Raw genomic sequence first — 20,881 nt, 5'->3', positions numbered from 1 at the left:
GTTCATGTGCAACGAGGCGTGCTGGTCTCTCCTCCTCTTCCTCGGGTCAATAATCATCTCCTTGGTCTTCTCAGCATTCAAGGAGAGGTTATTTTCCTGGCACCAGGAGACCAGCTGAGCCACCTCCTCCCTGTAGACTGACTCATCTCTGCCGGTGATCAGCCCAATGACAGTGGTGTCGTCAGCGAACTTGATGATGTAAGTGTTGCTCTGGGTGGGGGTGCAGTTGTAGGTGAAGAGGGTGTACAGGAGTGGACTGAGCACACAGCCTTGGGGGGTCCCTGTGCTCACTGTCTTGGTGCTGGATATTCTGGTACCGACTCTGACAGCCTGGGGTCTGTTTGTGAGAAAGTCCAGGACCCAGCAGCAGAGGGAGGATGTCAGTCCAAGGGTGGAGAGCTTCTCTGTCAGTCTGCTGGGGATGATGGTGTTGAAGGCTGAACTGCAGTCCACAAGCAGCATTTGGACATGGGTGTCCCTGTGTTCCAGGTGTGACAAGGCTGTGTGGATGGCTGCATTGACGGCATCATCAGTTGAACAGTTCTGACGATATGCAAATTGAAGGGGGTCTATTGTGTCTGGGATGCCCTTTTTGATGTGTGACATGACTATCCTCTCAAAACACTTCATTACAACTGAAGTGAGTGCAATTGGGCGATAGTCATTCAGGCATGTTCTATTGTTTTTCTTTGGGAGGGGCACTATGGTGGTGGTCTTGAAGCATGTGGGCACAGAAGACATGGAGAGGGACAGGTTGAAAATGTCTGTGAAGACCTCTGCTAACTGTGTGGAACAGGCCCTCAAAGCACGGCAGGGGATGTTGTCAGGGCCGGCTGCCTTTCGGGGGTTAGTCCTCCTGAAGACCTTGCTCACCTCGGTTATGGTCACAATAGGTGAAGAGCTCTGTGCTGCCTCTGTTGATAGAATCCCTTGGTGTTGGTTGGTGTTGAGGGTGTCGAAGCGAGCATAGAACTCGTTCAGCTCATCTGGTGATGCGTTGTGGTTGGCTGTGACCCTGCCGTTCTTCTGCTGGAAATTGATGTGTTGCAGGCCCTGCCACATGCATCTGGAGTCTGAGGTGTTGTAATATCCTTCCAGCTTCAGTCTGCACTGCCTCTTGGTTTCCCTGATGGATCTGCGGAGGTCATATCTGGCCTTTTTATATCCATCTCCGTCACCAGAGGCAAAAGCGGTGGAGCGTGCATGTAGCATGGAGCGTACTTCACTGTTAATCCAAGGTTTTTGGTTAGGATATATTTTGCAGCGCTTGGTGGGGACAATGTCATTAATACACGTACTGATGTAGCTGGTGACCACAGATGCATATTCCTCTAAATCCACAGAACAGTCTTCTCTCAAAGCAGCTGTCTTAAACACATCCCAGTTTGTAGAACTGAAGCAGTCCTGGAGCACCAGATCAGTCTCTTCATTCCAAACTTTAACAGTTTTACTCACTGTGGGGGCTTGTTTGAGAAGGGCCTTGTAGGCTGGGTAGAGGAACACAGAGATGTGGTCAGACTGTCCAAAGTGGGGGCAGGGCACAGCCTTGTAGCCATTTCTCACGTTGCTGTAGACATGGTCCAGGATGTTGTTGTCCCTTGTCAGAAAGCTCACGAGTTGATGGTACTTTGGTAGCACAGTCCTGAGGTTGCAATGATTAAAATCCCCAGCCACGATGAACACACCATCTGGGTGTGTGGTCTCGTGTTTGCCGATGATGTCATGTAGTAGTCCTAGCGCTGTAGTGCGGTCGGCCCGCGGCGGGATGTAAACAGCCGGCATAAACACAGCACTGAACTCCCTCGGTAGATAAAAGGGTCTGCACTTCACCATCAGCACTTCAATGTCCGCACAACAGTGTTTTTCAACCACCTGTACGTCTGTACACCATCTGTTGTTAACATAAACACACACACCGCCACCTTTGTTTTTACCGGAAGCAGATGTGCGGTCTCCGCGGTGCATGGAGTGGGTCTGTAGTTCAATGGCCGGATCTGGCAGGCTTGCAGTAGTCCAGGTTTCCGTAAAAATCAGGGCACAACACTCTGATCTCACGTTGAGATGTTATCCTGGTTCTCAGCTCATCCATCTTATTCTTGAGCGAGCGAACGTTAGCTAGCAGAAGGCTAGGTAGCGGTTGTCTTGTAACTCTAGCCTTTAGCCTAGCATGTAGCCCGCCTCTCTTACCGCGCCTCCGTTTTGGGTGCGTGGATCATCGGCCGTTTCGCCTACTCGAGTCTGGTGATGATGCGGCCTGCCGGATGGTGTCGGTGTAGCTTCGGTCGGTGTCGGTGATGAGAAGAAAGCTACAGTCCAGAAGGACTGGCCTGGGCCAGTGGTGAATTTTACCAATGTCCAGAAGTGTGTCTTTGCTGTAGGTGATCCTAGTGTACAAGCACTGAGCATTTGTCACAATCAAACTTGCTAAAAGACAATCGGTGTCGGGAGCGCGTCGCAAACACGTTCACCACGGGAGGCGCCATTGTGCAGCTATGGTGGTGATATTGCGGTCGCAGTAGAGTGTTCCATTAACATAAAGCTTGTCGACAGACAGTGTAGCTCATTTACCTTCTTACCTGAGTTGTTTCGTTACAGGCAAGAGGGCTCTTCTTTCCTGGATTTCTCGTGGGAATTGGTCGTTTAGTCCATATGATGTGCCTTTCAGTTCTTTTCTATTGCTTTTAATAAGTTCTTTGTGCTTGTAGTGTTTGAATTTGGCTCTTATCGGAGGTGGCTTTTTATTGTCTTTGGAAGTGAGACGGTGGACTCGATGAAAGGTAATCCTGTTGACTGCGTCTGATGGGACTTTCAGAGATGACTACATGAATTCTTTCACAGCTTTCTCAGGATCATCAGGTATAGTTGTTGATAGTGGGATTCCTGAAAAAATGAGGTGGTCGCGCATGCTGTGGCATTGGAGGTCTAGTGTGTGTGTATATATATATATATATATATATATATATATATATATATATATTTTTTTTTTTTTTTTTTTTTCTTTCATGATTCTATTTTTGCTAGTGAGATGAGTTACCTGGTTGGACAAGTTTGTGACCTTTCCTTTTAGTTCACTGTTTTCTAATACGAGTGTGTCGATCTGTGATTGAGAGAATGCGAGACTGGCTTTTAATTTGAGGCGGCGATGTTACACTGAGTCTATCGCGAGACTTTGGGTGAGATCCAACATGGCGGCGCGCTGAATACCGTTTGTAAACACAGGATTACAGGAATATTCTTTTCCTTCTGTTTAAACTGGTTATTACCCCTCAACAAGAACCGGCCAATCTGTTTACCTTTTCCGACGGCCACTTCATTCCGGACACTATGACATCTGAACCCAGCAAGAAACGCCCAACACGCGACTGGTCAACTGAGACAGACGAGGCTCCAGAGACTAGGGGTGGGCGATACTGGGAATTTTGGTATTGATCTGATACCAAGTAAATACAGGGCTAGTATCGCCGATACTGATAGCGATACTTTTTACTTGAAATGTTATGATCATTGAATAATTTTGTGATTTTTCCTTTTTTAGTTATGAGTATGATAAAACACAGGACAAAGATTTTAGGCAAATAAAAATGTTTTTTATTAACTAACTACAACAATATAAAACAATGTAACAGTATATTAATAATAAAATAATTCCCTTATCACCTTCTGCTACACAAAATTGTTTAAGAAAAGTCACTAGTGCAAAATAACAAAAAAGCAACAATGTAATAAAAATATAAATATAACAATGTCAACAACACCACAAAAATACCTTCCATTGCATGCAAATATTTGTGAAAAATAAAGTCAGTAATAAAGTAACAAAGTCAGTAGTGCAAAATAAGTAAACAAAAGCAACAATGTCAGGGTTCTCCACGAGGGGTTTTAGAGGGGCGTGCCGCCCCCCTTTCTGTGATTCCCGCCCCCGTTTAATTTCTGCCGCCCCTTTACAAAAGGAAGAGACGTCCGTTTGTTTTCTTTGTGACAGATAGCCTTTCTCTGTTGGAGTACCGACAACGCGGCAACACCCGAGTGTGAAACTCATTTACCAGCAATTAGTTTAGTCAGTCTGACGATTATAGTCTAAGAAAAACATTTCACACTTCGGCGTTTTTGACACATTGTTCTTGCGCCGGGAGATAACACGCTGTGGCAGCGGGGGTGTGGTCAAGCATCGGTCTGTGACAGGAGGGCAGAGTCAGGGAAGGTAAGTGGCAGAATCACTACACCTGTCATTAATTAATGTGATTGTGTGTCTTCCCAGTGACCGCGCCCTATTTAAGGAGAGAGAGCGAGAGCAGAGGGAGCTCTCTCCCCAACCAGACGGCTGATGTATGTGTGTGTGTGTGTGAGAGTATATATGAACGCTGAAAAGCTGAATAAAAGAGAGTTTTGTGAACTCAGTTCTATACCTTCCATTGCACGCATATCTGTGTGAAAAATAGTCAGTAGTGCAAATCGGGTGTAAACTACAAGTGGCTTGTAACCTTTGGCTCTTTACGCACAAAGCCCTTCAAGGAAGTATCCCTTGAGGTGCCCTTTTGACTCTGTTCCCATGTTGATAACAGATTTAAAGGTTTTTGTTCAGGAACAGTAACATTACATTCTTCCCTTTGATTGCACTTCTCAGAGTTATTAACTGTCCCGCCTTAGAGAAAATCCTTTCTTTTTCAGTCCGTGCTCTGACTCTCCGCTCTCCGACAAAGCAGGGAGGGGCAAGGTGTGAGCGGCAGAGAGAGGTGTGCTGTCTACACAGACAGATTGAGAGAGAGAAACTATGCTCGCATGAACTCTGAGTAAATTCGAGTAATTTACTGGACGTATTGAAGAGAAACTGCGACGAAAGTATCGATCTCATCACGCTAGTTTCGATTCCGATACTCACCTTGGTATCGATACTATCGATACTCAGATTGATACGCCCACCCCTGCCAGAGACTCCCCCCGCTATCAGTACCACCAAGGTGACATCCATCGAGGTCCGTTTACTGGAGTCCAAAAACCACAAACTTTATATACTTGAACATCTTCATGAGGACGTCAAGGAATTAAAAGCCAGTCTCGCATTCTCTCAATCACAGATATGAATACATCCTTAACAAAAATGAGATTATTGAAGCTAGATATTACTCTCTGGTGATTTTACGGTAGGTTTGTTTCTATACAAGAACATTAAGCCGAGCTAAAAAGCTAACGATGCCAACTGCCTTTAGACGGAGCTAGGCGAATGGCGTGAAAAGCCGCCATTGTGATCATGAAAAGCTAATGTAGCTAATTGCCTTTAGACGGAGCTAGGCAAACGGCACGAAAAGCCGCCATTGCTTTCACCGACCGCTAGCAGCCTGAACTTTACTGACAAGCAAACAAGCTTAAACAAAATTCAGATTATTGAAGGTAGACATTACTCATGATTTGGGGATAGAATTTGTTTTACAGGGATGAGAATTTTCCGCCGATCGGCAGATTTCCGACTTTTTCAGACCAAAATGATCATTTTTGAGATTGATGTAAATCCGTTGAGAAATTTTCAGGGGGGGGTATGATTAACGATCTGTGGTCACCTTATAATGCAGACATCCCAAGTCCCCCAGAACTTCCGGGAGTCTCCTGCATATTGATAGAAGCGAGCAAGAGCGTGCGCGCGCAACATTAAGGTCTGCATCACGCATCTTAGAATGTGTGCGCGCGAGGGAGACTGTGTGCAGTGTTGCCAGATATTGCTGACGTTTTCCATCCCAAAATATGTTCAAAACCCGCCAAAATGCACTTAAAACCACCCAATGTGGCAACACTGCCTGTGTGCCTGTTCATGTAGCGCATGCCAGACAAAGAGCATCCTGATTGGCTTATTTTGCTGAGTAACCCAATCAGCTTTCAGTGTGGGCGGGCTTTTATCCCTTTTCTCGAGGACCGACCGGCATAGCGGAGAGAGAGCGCGCGCCCCAAAAAACGAAAGTACAAAACCCACTTCAGCTCAGATTACACAAAATAATCTCCCTGTCTAATAATCTCCCTGTCTAATAACGGTAGAAAATAATGACAGTTTCGCGCGATGTACTGTTGGCAGCAGTGATTTCAGCATTGCCCATGGTGGCTTAAATGATTGTAAAGGACATGCTGAGGTGAGCCGGGCGGCACGGTGGTGTAGTGGTTAGCGCTGTCGCCTCACAGCAAGAAGGTCCGGGTTCGAGCCCCGTGGCCGGCGAGGGCCTTTCTGTGTGGAGTTTGCATGTTCTCCCCGTGTCCGCGTGGGTTTCCTCCGGGTGCTCCGGTTTCCCCCACAGTCCAAAGACATGCAGGTTAGGTTAACTGGTGACTCTAAATTGACCGTAGGTGTGAACGTGAGTGTGAATGGTTGTCTGTGTCTATGTGTCAGCCCTGTGATGACCTGGCGACTTGTCCAGGGTGTACCCCGCCTTTCGCCCGTAGTCAGCTGGGATAGGCTCCAGCTTGCCTGCGACCCTGTAGAACAGGATAAAGCGGCTAGAGATAATGAGATGAGATGTTGAGTTGAGGAGTGTCATTTCTTGTGCATTATATTTAGGCAGAGGTGTCAAGTAACGAAGTACAAATACTTCGTTACTTTACTTAAGTAGAAATTTTGGTACTTTCTACTTTACTGGAGTAATAATTTTTCAACCTACTTTTTATCTCTACTCGTTACATTTTCAAGCATTTACTTTTACTTTGTTACGTTTATAATAGTCTCGTTACTTGCATTTCATTGCGCCAGTCTTTATATTACTTATATTACTTTGTCCACCTAATAAACTGCCACTCAGGGCGCTCCAAGCACACAGCAATCCGAGCTCTGACTTCGACACCGTTAGTAAATTGCGGGCTCTCATTCGAACCATATATGGCATTCTCTTTTCTGAGTCAGGTTAAGTTTACAAACGCAGTTATGGTATCTTGGTGGGTGTTAGTGAGTAAAGTGACAGGTCTTAGCTTAGTAAACGTTATATTAGCTTGTAGTGTGTCGGCATTCCAGCGGCCGCCCTTTCTCTCCTCGCCTGTGTTCAGCCTCGCATTGTTGGAACACAAACATTCTGTTGACTTCTCTCGGTGAGCCAGTAACTAGTAGGGATGAGAAAGTGTTTTTCTTGCATTTTAACTGGAAGCTGCCTTTAGCTGCCTCTACTGCACATCCCATATGAAAAAGAAAAAAACCTGCAATTTTACAGTAGTGTTAGTGTAGTATTCATTCATTCATAGCATTCAAATACTGTATTACTGCTGTTTAGACAGTGAATGCAATGCAACTTTGGACACAAAATGATTGCCAGCATACTGCAAAAATATTGCGTTATACAATATTTTGGACATTACAATGTTTTTTTTTTAATATATACATTTTCAATAAAAATGTATTGATAACTAACTTCTGAGGTATGAAGTTTTACACCATTACAACACTTAGACAACAAGTCATTATTACTTGTTGTGCTCCATGAAACGCATTTTAATGGGTCAGGAGAATGGACTGTATGTGGACTTCTAGGCTGCGCCTTTGTCCTTAATAGCATTTTTTCCTCTTTCATTACTTTTACTTTTGTACTTTAAAGTAGTTTAGAAATCAGTATACTTTTTACTTTTACTTGAGTAAAAAGCTTCAGCTGATACTTTTACTTCATAAAAAGTATTTCTAAACCACAGTACTTCTACTTGAGTAATAAATGGTAATACTTTTGACACCTCTTTATTTAGGTCTACAACAGGCTGTCATGAAAAGACCAAACTTATTGAAGATTTCCGTAAAGTAACAACGTAAGAATATACATCATATATATCAAATGCACGTCATATACAAGTGTGTATCTTTTTATAAATGAGATTAGCTTGTCTAATGTAGCATGTTGGGGAGAATCATAGTATCATATCTATATTTCTGATAAAATTTTAGGTATGATACCGTGTACAACTCTCCTCCTTATTGCTCATTTCATGGGGGGGAATTGCTGGGATGTGCCGCACGGGAGTGTCTACCCACATTTTTTTTAGGCCGAGATGAACTTGTAGTTTTTGATTTAAAATTTTTTTTTTCCAATTTGTAATGCCCATTGTACATGCCTGTTCTTTAACTCAAAATCACCATCTCGATCTTCAAATTGACCGTATGGTATCTGCATTACATGACACAACATCCTGTCCAGATAAAACCTCGTTAGTACACACAGCAGTTGAAAGGGAAGTGATGAGTGATGTTGAATGTTGCCTGCTTAATATGCAAGACCTCCTGCTACCAAAGAAAGCTTCAGAGAATTATATGACAGAACTTTTTTCTGTTTTTTTCTGGTAAACTTCATTGTAAAGGATTAGAGTATTCAAAGACATGAATAGCAAAAATGCAGAAATATAATACTGTAGAGCTCGTTTATAGTAAAAGGTGCATTGATTTTTTTGAAATCATCAAATGTGAATTGATTAAAAACAAGTCTCTTGTACCATATTAATAATTTTCACCTGGTAGTCCACCAAGAAGGGGAATTTATTTCCAAATACATTGCGACTTTTGCTGATAAAATTAATGGTTTTGGGGTAAAAAAAAAAAAAATAGCCAAAAATCATTCGCCCCTGGAACCCCTGCCCCCACCCTGGTTTTTTCAGACTTTTTAAATATTTTTCATTCTCATCCCTGGTTTTAACTGTTGGTGTATTTCTAAACAAGAAGATTAAAGATGAAAGCTATATATTTATCTATCTATTCAGACTACATTGTTACATTCTCCTTCTGTCCAGGGAAAACCACATTTCTCCGTGTTTGTTTGATTGTTTGTGATAAACTGTGATTAAATGTCTCTGTATGGACTTAGAAAGAAATTACATTTAAATGTAATATATATGATTTAACAACCTACATTGATTAAATAGAAAAGCGAGCATTTTCCTACATGACTACTTTGACTTTTAGTAATTAATGTACATTTTGATGATAAAATCCTGCACATTAGCTTAAGTTAGTAGTATTACTTGTGGTAGTATATTTATAGTGTTAATGTGATTCTTTGTCTTGAGGAAAAAAAATGTAGTTTACTGATAAGTCAGCAGGCCCTGCTCTGCTCTCTCACAAACGCACATTACAAAAAGTAAACATGTTTAACGTGTCTGTTATGCTGTTGGCTTGCTGCTGACTCAAAGTAACAGAGGGACATTTCTATTTTTATTGCAGGTTTTCTTTGATTGAAGGTTTTGATCATCATCTTCGAGATTCATCGCCCTCAACTCCTCACCCTCAGGACTCCTGGAGCAGTTTGTTTACACACACACCATCACCACATCATCCTTTCTTCCACTCTCAATATTATATTAGGTTATTTTAGATTAGATTAATTTACATTAAGTAGTTAGGTTAAGGTTTAGGTTACTTAACCTATTATCTTTGGAAGAAGTTTTTTTTTTTTTGTCTTCTGTCCAGCAGGATGCCGAGGAAGGGAAAGAGGTCCGAGGCAGCGAGGCGCCGATGGAGGAAGCGCAACCTGGAGGAGCCAACTCCAGTCACTTCCCCCCCGAAGGTATTTACACAGTAGATAAGCTTCTGTGTCACAGTGACAACTGTCTGCATGAAAATAGCAGTAGAAATGTCACATATTGCTTTCTTTTTAACTGCTGAGTTCAGTATGTAACTGCCATGACTTAGATTTCTTTGGTGTTGATGTTTCATCAGACGGTCCAGATGGTGTCCACCCCACTGGACGCAGGGTCCAGGACCAGGGAGACCCACCCCCCCTGCTCTCGAGCTCCAGTCAGCAACGTATGTTCCTATCACAACTCGCACACAGAGGGAGTTATTTTAAAGAACGCAGACAGTGTTTACACTGAGACACTGTCTGAGGTTTAATATGTTTACAGTCACACATCGTCTTGTATTTAAAATGTGTTTGTTTGAACTTGTCTGGTTTTATCTTAGCTTTGTTTGATTTAACCATGTTCTTTTTATGTGATGCAAAGTCACCTTGAGTGTTTTGAAAGACACTTATTTTATGTGTCATCAGGTGGTTGGATCTTCACCCCCAGCCCAGCCTTTCGGGAGCCTGGGTGATGTGTGTCCCGAAGTTCGTGCACGTGAGTATCCACCTGTTTTATCCCTAAATGATCAATAAACTAATTCATCATCAATATTAAACTTTTTAAACTGGTTTTCTTTTCTGTACTGTTTTGCTCATATAAACGAATGATTGTTGACATTTCCTGGTTTGTTTTCAATTCAGTAATACCGTTATCTGTTTTGTCCTTTACTAAACAGGCCGCGGTACCGGGTTCCGCCATCGGGTGTGGAGGTGGCCAATTTCGAAGCTCACTGGACGGAGCCACAAGTTGGTTATCCCACCGGAGTCTCCTGACAAGAAGGTGTTATTATTGTCCAGTTTATGAAGAAAGTAATTGATCTTGAGAGGGATTAATGATTTTCATGCTAAAGAAATTTTCTTTGTTGTTGCAGTTCATTCTGATTGTCGGGGACTCCCACCTCCGGTCCATCGCAGATGGTTTCACCGTGATGCCAGAAGGAAAGTTTTCTTTTGGTGTCCTGTCGACCTATGGGGCCCACGCCGCTCAGCTGCGGACTGAGGTCCTACATGCTAATGTTCCTCGGTCCCCTGACGCTGTTTGTGTTCTTGCCCCTAGCAACAACCTGACCGCGAGCAGGACCATCGACGAGGCAGCCGTCGATTACGCAAGTTTCCTCACTGCTGTGAGGAGCCGCTGGCCAGAGGTACGTGCTATTTCATGTCTCGCTTGTCCTGTATTCGTAGGACTTTAACAACACTAGAGGTACATTGACTAAAGTCATTGATTAAAGTTATAAATGACATGCGTCTTAATACTGATGCAGGCAAAACATCGGTCCTGGTGTTACTGGACCTCAGTGCAGCTTTTGATACTGTTGATCACAACATACTGCTATATCGACTTGAACACTGGGTTGGGTTGACTGGTAAAGTTATCAGTTGGTTAAAATCATAGTTAAAAGATAGAAGCTTCTTTGTTACCATGGGAAATTGTTCCTCGACATCAATGTCCTTGACCTGTGGTGTCCCCCAGGGGTCGATCCTTGGACCATTTATTATTCAACCTTTGTATGCTCCCACTTGGACAAATTATCAAGAACAACTCAATTTTGTATCACTGCTGTGCAGATGACACCCAAATTTACTTTGCTCTATCACCTAATGATTATACCCCCCTTGAATGTCTCTACCAGTGTATCGACCAAATCAACAACTGGAGGTCACAAAATTTTCTCCACCTGAACACAGATAAAACAAAATTACTTCTATTTGGGGAAAAAAAGATGAAAGACTCAGGATTACCACTATTCTTGACACAAAGGGGATTAAAACAAAAGATATGGTTAAAAATCTTGGTGTTTTCATTGACAGCGAGCTAAACTTTGACAGTCACATGAAAGCAATCACTAAATCGACATTTTATCACCTAAAAAACATTTCCAAACTAAGAGGACTTGTGTCAAAAAATGATCTGGAAAAACTTATCCATGCCTTCATCTCTAGTAGGGTTGATTACTGCAATGGCCTTTTCACAGGCCTGCCAAAAAAGACCATCAAACGACTTCAGCTGGTTCAAAATGCAGCGGCGAGGGTTCTCACACGAACAAAAAGAACAGAGCACATTACTGCAATTCTAAGGTCCCTTCACTGGCTTCCAGTAAGCTACAGAATTGACTTTAAAGCATTGCTGCTGATGTACAAATCTCTAAATGGTACAGGGCCCAATTACCTCTCTGATATGTTGCAGCGGCCTAACCCAATCAGATCTACCAGATCGCAGCAGCAAAATTTACTGGTAAAACCTGTTGTTAAAACAAAGTGTGGTGAAGCAGCTTTTAGCTACTATGCAGTACAGCTATGGAACCAACTGCCAGAGGACCTCAAAAATGCTCCTGCTGTTGGCAGCTTCAAATCTAGACGAAAGACCAAGCTGTTCTCAGATGCTTTCTGCTAATTGATAAATATCCTCATCTTTACATGTTTTAAACTTTACTTAACTTTTATTCCATTTTATTCTGCTGTTTTCACTGAACTTTCTCTCTTCTTCCCCCTTTATTTTATGTAATTTTATTTTCTATTGTTTACTGTTTTGCTTTTACCTCTGTAAAGCACATTGAACTGCCACTGTGTATGAAATGCGCTATAGAAATAAACTTGCCTTGCCTTACTCTAAGATTAAACGTATGAGCTTTTAATAAATCATGTGTATTTATTGTAACGTGTGTGATTTTGAATGAAAATGTCAATTGGTAACAAACGTGTTTTCTACAGGTCTTTGTGCTGGATTTCCCCCCCCGTCTGCAGGAGGATGAGACATACCAGGTTCTCCTTCGTCAAGAGTACCACCGCGTGACAGCTCGTATGGGTGTGTAAACACATCATGTCAATAAAAACAAGAAAAAGAAATGTACTTAAAAATGTCTGTGAAGATATAGTAGTGAACATAGTCATAATACACGTGTGGGTGTTGTAATGACTTATTTTTTTTCTTTTTTATATTTTTAGGTGTGAGGTACTTCTCTGTGGCGGAGCACTTCCCCCTTACGCGCTTGGATCTGTGGAGCAGAGACGGCGTAAGTAGAATATCTATGTGTGACACAAAAGTCTAATTTGCTATAATTTCTTGTGTGCTGATATGAACCAGTCAACACAAGCTACTTTTTTATAGTTGAACTTTGTCTGTAAATGGATTTGTATTGTCATGTCTGCAGATTCACCTGAGCGATCGTGAGGGGATGGGCATCCTTACCCAGCTGCTGTGGACCGCCACGGAGCAGTTCCTGGAGACACCACCACCTCCCCCGGTTTCTCCTAAGCTGGTTGTGAAGAGAGAGGTACGTGCTCCTCTGTCTCCTGACCCCTTCCAGTGGAAGGTCGTTGGTCAGAGCAGCAAGGTTAAAGTTTTTTTTTTTTTTTTTTTTTTTTTTTTATTATATTATGTGTTTGTGTACGTTTTGGTGAACAGGTTCACAGTTGTAATTAAAAAGCATCTATTTAATCAAATATGTGATGTTAATTTTCCCAGTTGCAGGTTCCTGGTCAGGCCAGCTTGGCTCAGCAGCAGGTGAGTTATTTTTTTTAACAATAAGTTAACTGGTTTATTTAGTATTTAAAGTTTGTATATTTGACCAGACAAATATTGATGTGTATTTGTGTTTGTTTTTTTGTCTTTCATAGGAGGAGTCCTTCCTCCCACTGAACCCAGTGTGGTTTAGTAGCATGATCCTTCGTGCTATGGAGGAGGTGTCTCCTTCTCAGCTGTCTGGTGTGGAGGACTGCAAGTCTCCTCCAGCACGCAAGAAGGTAAATTGATGTCTCTTCTCAGCTGTATTATAAAGTTTCTCCTTGTTCCCTACAGTTACTGATGCTATGTTTTATTTGACTTTGCAGGTGGCCTCCCCAGCGGCAGCCAGGCGTCGTAGGACCGCGGAGAGATGCCCCCCCCACCGCCAGTCTCCTGTGAACAACGTATGTCACACAACTGACACACACAGTCAGTGTTTACAGTTGACACGGTGTCTTCATGGAGACATAACTAGACTCTGTCTGAATTTTAATATATTTGTTCTCATCTGTCAACAGCTGGTTGGAGCCCCTCCAGCCAGGCTGTCACAGAGACTGCAAGACGACGCCCCCTCCAGCCCGGTTCCACGGTCCAGGACCACGGATGGACCAGCCCCCCGCACCCAAACTTCAGTGACCAACGTATGTAAAATTTCCCATTCATTTCAATGGGAGAAGGTGAAAAAAATCGCACATTTTCAGCGTTTTTCAAACATCCGCTGCTCTGGCATGCTTTCACCTAGAGACATGATTCAAACTTCAAAACGGAGACAAAATTCTCCTGTGTGGATGTGGCATTCAACTTTTTTGCTAGGTTATATACTTTTTGATCAGTCACAGATCAATTCTGGAGAAATCCAGACTTTATAATGAGTGTCTATGCAGTCGAGCTAGAGTGTACACAGCTTTAAAAAATGCTCTTCATTTCTCATTAAAACTGTTTTCAGCCACAAATTTCACTCTACACATATAATTTTCTCAAAAGTTGGAGTCACACTTGTCTTGATTCACACAATGTGTCTACCTAAATGATAGGATTTACATTTTCTGCACGAGAAGCCTCAAAGTGACAGGTTCACTGCCCAATTGACTCCCATTATAATCCCGAGAGCGATTTTACTACAAAATCAGAAATGTCAGTTGTTTTCAACTTGCTCTATTGTCCACATTTTTTACACTAGGGACAAAAAAGATTACATCAGTGTGTTGAGAGCCTTGTTGCACTCAATGTGAAAGAATTTTGTGAATACCTCCTTTCGTTTTCATGTAAATCACTGTTGTTCGGAGAAGAAAATTTGAGAAAGCTCTCTTTGCCTGTAATATTATGTCTCTGCTCTGCACCTGAGCACCGTCACCAAGGCAACCAGCTCCAGTCAGAGAACAGATGGGGGAGGGGCTTCTCTCTCTCTCTCTCTCTCTCTCTCTCTCAAACACACACATGATCATAGCATCGGAGCATCATAGCAAGTCACACATTCACACAGTACAGTACAACTCCTGCAATAGCGACTGCTACGCCCACTGTATCACACTCACGATTTCCCACAGGGGAATTGTCTAGTTAGTGATGCTGTGCTATGCATTGCAAACTATTGACTCCCATACAGTTAGGTCCATATATATTTGGACACTGACACAAATTTTGTTTTTATTACCCGTTTACTGAAACATATTCTAGTTATATAATGGACATAAAATCCAGACTTTCAGCTTTCATTTGAGGGTATCCACATTAAAATTGGATGAAGGGTTTAGGAGTTTCAGCTCCTTAACATGTGCCACCCTGTTTTTAAAGGGACCAAAAGTAATTGGGCAATTGACTCAAAGGCTATTTCATGAGCAGGTGTGGGAAATTCCTTTATGTCATTCTCAATTAAGCAGATAAAAGCCCTGGACTTGATTTGAGGTGTGGTGCTTGCATTTGGAAGATTTTGCTGTGAAGAAAACATGCAGTCAAAGGAGCTCTCCATGCAGGTGAAACAAGCCATCCTTAAGCTGTGAAAACAGAAAAAATCCATCCGAGAAATTGCTACAATATTAGGAGTGGCAAAATCTACAGTTTGGTACATCCTGAGAAAGAAAGAAAGCACTGGTGAGCTCATCAATGCAAAAAGACCTGGATGCCCACAGAAGACAACAGTAGTGGATGATCGCAGAATATTTTCCATGGTGAAGAGAAACCCCTTCACAACAGCCAACCAAGTGAATAACACTCTCCAGGAGGTAGGCGTATCAATATCCAAATCTACCATAAAGAGAAGACTGCATGAAAGTAAATACAGAGGGTTCACTGCACGGTGCAAGCCACTCATAAGCCTCAAGAATAAAAAGGCCAGATTGGACTTTGCTAAAAACATCTAAAAAAGCCAGCACAGTTTTGGAAGAACATTCTTTGGACAGATGAAACCAAGATCAACCTCTACCAGAATGATGAAAAGAAAAAAGTATGGCAAAGGCGTGGTACAGCTCATGATCCAAAGCATACCACATCATCTGTAAAACATGGTGGAGGCAGTGTGATGGCTTGGGCATGCATGGCTGCTAGTGGCACTGGGTTACTAGTATTTATTGATGTGACACAAGACAGAAGCAGCCGGATGAATTCTGAGGTATTCAGAGACGTACTGTGTGCTCAAATCCAGCCAAACTGATTGGTTGGCGTTTCATAATACAGATGGACAGTGACCCAAAACATAAAGCCAAAGCAACCCAGGAGTTTATTAAAGCAAAGAAGTGGATTATTCTTGAATGGCCAAGTCAGTCACCTGATCTCAACCCAATTGAGCATGCATTTCACTTGTTAAAGACTAAACTTCAGACAGAAAGGCCCACAAACAAACAGCAACTGAAAAACGCTGCAGTAAAGGCCTGGCAGAGCATTAAAAAGGAGGAAACGCAGCGTCTGGTGATGTCCATGAGTTCAAGACTTCAGGCAGTCATTGCCAACAAAGGGTTTTCAACCAAGTATTAGAAATGAGCATTTTATTTACAATTATTTAATTTGTCCAATTACTTTTGAGCCCCTGAAATGAAGGGATTGTGTTTAAAAAAATGATTTAGCTCCTCACATTTTTTGCAATCGTTTTGTTCAACCCACTGAATTAAAGCTGAAAGTCTGAACTTCAACTGCATCTGAATTGTTTTGTTCAAAATTCATTGTGGTAATGTATAGAACCAAAATTAGAAAAATGTTGCTTCTGTCCAAATATTTATGGACCTAACTGTATATGGGAGTCAATAGTTTGCAGTGCAAAGCACAGCAAACTCTTGTTCTTCTGCGTGTTTCTTCTTATTCATCTTGCGTACAAAATTCGATTTCGAATAACCCAATAACCGTACATCGCACACAAACAAACAATATATCAAAACGTGCAGCTCGATTGGACTCGCTATGCTATTACTTTGTTCATCATTCTACTTCGCGAAAAAATCACGCAAAATTTCCCATTCATTTCAATGGGAATAAATGAAGAAAAATCGCACATTTTTATCGTTTTTCAAACATCCGCTGCTCTGGCATGCTTTCACCTAGAGACATGATTCAAACTTTAAAATGGAGAAAAAATTCTCCTGTGTGGATCTTGCATTCAAGTTTTTTTGCTAGGTTCTATACTTTTTGATCAGTCACAGATCAATCACCATGATCAATTCTGGAGAAATTCAGACTTTATACTGAGTGTCTATGATGTTGCACTTCAGTGAAGGTGATCCAGTTAGAGTGTAGACAGCTTGAAAAAAAAGCTCTAAATTTCTCATTTAAACTGTGTTTTCAGCCACAAATTTCACTCTCTGTAAAGGAAATTTCTAATAAACACTTCAGAACGCTTAGCAGTCGTCTTTTCAGTTATTATAGTAGATCATATAAACAGATATATAAAATAGGAAGGGAAAGAAGAAGAGAAGATACCACTTCTGATGCCGAGAGTACGCACACTCCGAGTTGTGTTTTAGGAATGTTATCTATTATACTCTGAAGGCATTCGCTCACTGCTTGTGTCTTCACGTGATTGGCTCAAGACTTTCTATGAAGTTTTACTAATGAGTGCACCTGGCATGCTTTGGTACGTGTAGGCAGATGCAAGTTAGGGAGAGCTCAAGCTCCCTGCTCATCACCACCGAGGTCAGGAAAGGTGGTTACATCATGAGAAGATGCGTAGTTAGGACGAACTCAAGCACCCTGCTCATTACCACCAAGGCCACAGAAAAGCGATTACAACATTGGAAAAAACATCTTTCTCAGTATATTAGGCCACTTGAGCTCAACACACAAACACAGAGAATAGGAATGTTCATCCACTAAATTTCCCTGACATTCTCCCCCCCTTTTTATCCTACAGGATAATAATTGCTAAAGGAAAAGAAATGTACCCAATTTCAGTGATGAGAGTTCCCAGAGAGATTCGACTTAACACGTCATTGAGTGTACAGGGATAATGCTAAGGCTGTTTTGTAAGACATGGACGTCTTAAGTTAACGTTAGCAAGCTATATACATAGATCAGGAATAATAGAACAGGAAACAACCGTAAATGAAAGTGTTTTAAGTTAGGACTAATTCATGTCAACTGTGCTGATGTTATCAAACGGTGGGTTATAGTCTTCGTGTGGGTTTGGAGGCCAGTCAGGTAAGTCGTCGGAGTCTGTTTTCCCATCTGGTAACCAGTATTTGTCAGCTGCCTCTGAAACACAGACATACAACATTGACAGAAAAGAGGGAGCAAAAATAGCATCACAATCACTAAGCCCAGGACCGGTATGGTGGATAGAATCAGAGTCTTCATCCACTCAACCAACACCATCAGCTGTCTTCAACTCCTCCATGTTCATCTGCTCATAATTGTTCAGCAACCTTGCGCATCTTGTTCAGTGCCTCAGTGATGTTACCGAGTTAACCCTTGCCCTTCTTGACGTGTATTGGTGCTCAGAGGGCGGGCATGCCCTATCAGCCCTCGTCCCACCTCACCGGGACTTGGAGGAAATTCGAAACCCTAAGACTTTATTGGCTAGACACTGAAATACTCTTCCCTATTGAGGGTGTGTACGTGATTGATGTGATACTTGCACTGTTCCATGCAGTGATTCCTTTCTTCCTCACGAGCTTTAGTCAGCGTCTGGTCACTTAGGCCTTCCTCTTCCTCCTGCTCAGCTGGTTCAGGAACCCTCCTGTAGTGGCTAGTGTGGATCCACATCACACTGCCTGTGACCTTCACTGCCATTGGGGTCATGAGCAGGACCTGGAATTGGCCATTCCACCGTGGCTTGTTCCACTTGGTTCATTGGAAGTCCTTCGCCACGATCCAATCCCCTGGTTGTAGATCATGCAGAGGTCCCTCAGCGGGTTTGGGAAGTGCTTCTTTTACCCGTTTGTGGATAGATTTCAAAGCAGAGGACAACGTTGCACAGTAATTCAACATTGCATCATCACACAGTGTGGTGTCCGGCAGTGTTCCTTGAACTGGCCCTATCCCCGTGTTGGGTACTCGTCCAAACAGAATTTGAAAATGGGCTTAACCCATGTTTAGGTCTAGTTTGCATCCTCATTTGTGTGAGTACTACAGGGAGGACCTTTGTCCATCCTAGCCCTGTTTCTGCACAAGCTTTGCTTAGTTTATTTTAAGGGGCCAATTTTCCCTCTCTAAGTGTCAGTTCAATGAAGTCCATTTGGAGATGATCAAATGGTTTGTCTGGTATTGGGTGTGCTGCTTGAGTTAGTTTGATACCATGACCTGCATTATGTTGTGCGCATATCAAGCATTGCTTGCAAAATTTCGCAGCATAATTTGAAAACCCCTCTATGAACCATTTCTTTGTTACTTCTGCTACCATCCCCCCTTTTGACACATGGGTGAGCCCATTGTGCCAATTTTGCATAGAAAGGGAACATGTATTTTCGTAGACAGGGACGGCCCGAGGGACAAACCCAGACCAGACCGAGTTTGCAAAGATACAGCCTGCCTGTTTCCAGACTCGTCTCTCGTCCTGGGTGGCAGTGCTCTGAAGGTCCGCTAGCTGTAAACAGGGGGTAGAAACCTGAGGAAAGGCGAGGTTAGAGGGTGAACTGGAAGTTGAGGCTGCACACTTGGCTGCCGCGTCCGCCCTGGCATTCCCTTGAGACACGATCAGTATTGTTAGTATGGGCAGCACACTTGCACACAGCAATGGCTCTAGGGAGTAGAATAGCATCCAACAACTCAGAGACCAGTGTATGATGTGCAATGGGAGATCCTGTGCTAGTGAGAATTTCTGTGTTTCCAAATAGTGCCAAAATTGTGCACAACGCCAAACGTGTACCTACTGTCCGTAAAAATATTGACAGGTCACCCTGCAGCCAATTTGCATGTCTCAATAAGGGCACAGAGCTCTGCGGCCTGTGCCAACAGGTTTGAGGACAGACACGATGCCTTGAGGACCTCGTGATCTGAGACTACGGCAAAACCTACTTTCTTCTTTCCCATCTCTGGGTCTCTGGAGGCTGAACCATCCACATAGAGGACCATGTCTGGATTTTCCAAAGGGTCGCTCTTTAAATCTGCCCTGGGGGAACAAAAATCGTTAGTGAGTGCAACACAGTCATGTGGCTCTCCATTGTCCTCTGTAGGGAGAAGAGAGGCAGAATTCAGAACAGAACAACGTTTCACAATGATGTTAGGCATATCAAGTATGACAGTGTTATACTTCAACCATCTCTGTGCTGACAAATGTGACATCTTTTTCTCCAACAGAAGCAGGGAGACAGCATGTGGGACCAAAAGGGTGAGGTTAGAATACCCCGCAATATTTCAGGAGGCAGTTACCGCCTTTTCAGCTGCAGCAACTGCACGCAGGCAAACAGGAAGTCCAGCCGCCACTGGATCCAGCCTGCTGGAGAAGTAAGCTACAGGTTTCAATCTATCCCCGTGTTTCTGCAAAAGAACAGAGGTCATGAAACCCTTCTTTTCATCTACAGTTTGAACAAATGGTTTATTGGGGTCAGGCAGTCCCAGAGCGGGTGTGGTCTGCAGAGCGCTCTTTAGGGACGTCAGGCGCGCATGGGAAAGCTGCAGCATTGACTGCTTGCAGATCTTGGACAAACCTCCACTCATCGGGCTGGGACGGTTTTCTTGTCTTCTTAACTGGAAAAAATAGGAGTCTGCACTGGAGAGTCCTGGCAAGGGACAATTACATCTGCCTTCAGCAACGAATCAAAGACCGGTCTTTATACCTGTGATTGCTTCTGGTTTAAGTGGGTACTGGGTCTGTCTAGGCCTGAAATCTGATTTTGGGGTGATCACCACTGGTTCAGCATTCTTTATTAGGCCCACATCATGTTTACCCTTCACCCAAATGTCATTTGGAACTCCTGCCAGTTTGGGGTGCACCTCTGCTGGACTTATGCCTGTGGAAACAGAGACAAACAGGCCACTATGGCCGGGGTCCCCAAGACCCTGGTCATCAGTGGCTAATATTACGCTGCGCTTAACATGGCATGACTTTTTGTTGTAGACTCCAAGCTTTTTGCAAAACAACACACTAGGGTCCTCTGTTTGGGACCACTCATTGCCATTGGCTGCGCACTTCTTGACCCACTTCCCCACATCTTTCCAATGGGCGGCGCGGTTTTGCTAATGAGACCTGGGGTATAGAATTAACAATGTCAAAGAGATCATGTTGGCAGCAGTCAACCTCGGAGTCCTCTGTTATGAGGCCGCGCATAACATGTTTGAGAACACTGCGATGAGCATTGATGCAGCTGTTCGGACAACGAGTAAAATGGACCTGCACAGCACAATAATGTTTAGACCAATATGTAGTTTTGAGGGTCAATCGTTCACGTGCATG

At 43.0% G+C, this 20,881-nt stretch overlaps 1 protein-coding gene across 1 annotated transcript in view; it reads left to right on the top strand.

The window, feature by feature from the left end:
- Positions 1–20,881, top strand: part of LOC132883309 (histone-lysine N-methyltransferase PRDM9-like) — a 73,473-nt gene that overhangs the window by 11,559 nt on the left and 41,033 nt on the right. The window contains exons 2-14 of the mRNA XM_060916765.1: positions 9,164–9,243; positions 9,410–9,506; positions 9,659–9,745; positions 9,987–10,056; positions 10,238–10,341; positions 10,433–10,705; positions 12,273–12,366; positions 12,507–12,574; positions 12,713–12,895; positions 13,027–13,065; positions 13,179–13,304; positions 13,392–13,469; positions 13,584–13,706. Coding sequence (XP_060772748.1) covers positions 9,414–9,506; positions 9,659–9,745; positions 9,987–10,056; positions 10,238–10,341; positions 10,433–10,705; positions 12,273–12,366; positions 12,507–12,574; positions 12,713–12,895; positions 13,027–13,065; positions 13,179–13,304; positions 13,392–13,469; positions 13,584–13,706 — 1,338 coding nt within the window. The 5' untranslated portion in view covers positions 9,164–9,243; positions 9,410–9,413. The remainder of the gene's footprint in view (positions 1–9,163; positions 9,244–9,409; positions 9,507–9,658; positions 9,746–9,986; positions 10,057–10,237; positions 10,342–10,432; positions 10,706–12,272; positions 12,367–12,506; positions 12,575–12,712; positions 12,896–13,026; positions 13,066–13,178; positions 13,305–13,391; positions 13,470–13,583; positions 13,707–20,881) is intronic.

This window comes from Neoarius graeffei, chromosome 1 (assembly GCF_027579695.1).
Source record: "Neoarius graeffei isolate fNeoGra1 chromosome 1, fNeoGra1.pri, whole genome shotgun sequence".
NCBI classification, from domain to species: Eukaryota; Metazoa; Chordata; class Actinopteri; order Siluriformes; family Ariidae; genus Neoarius; species Neoarius graeffei.
This window is presented reverse-complemented; position numbering and strand designations above follow the sequence as displayed.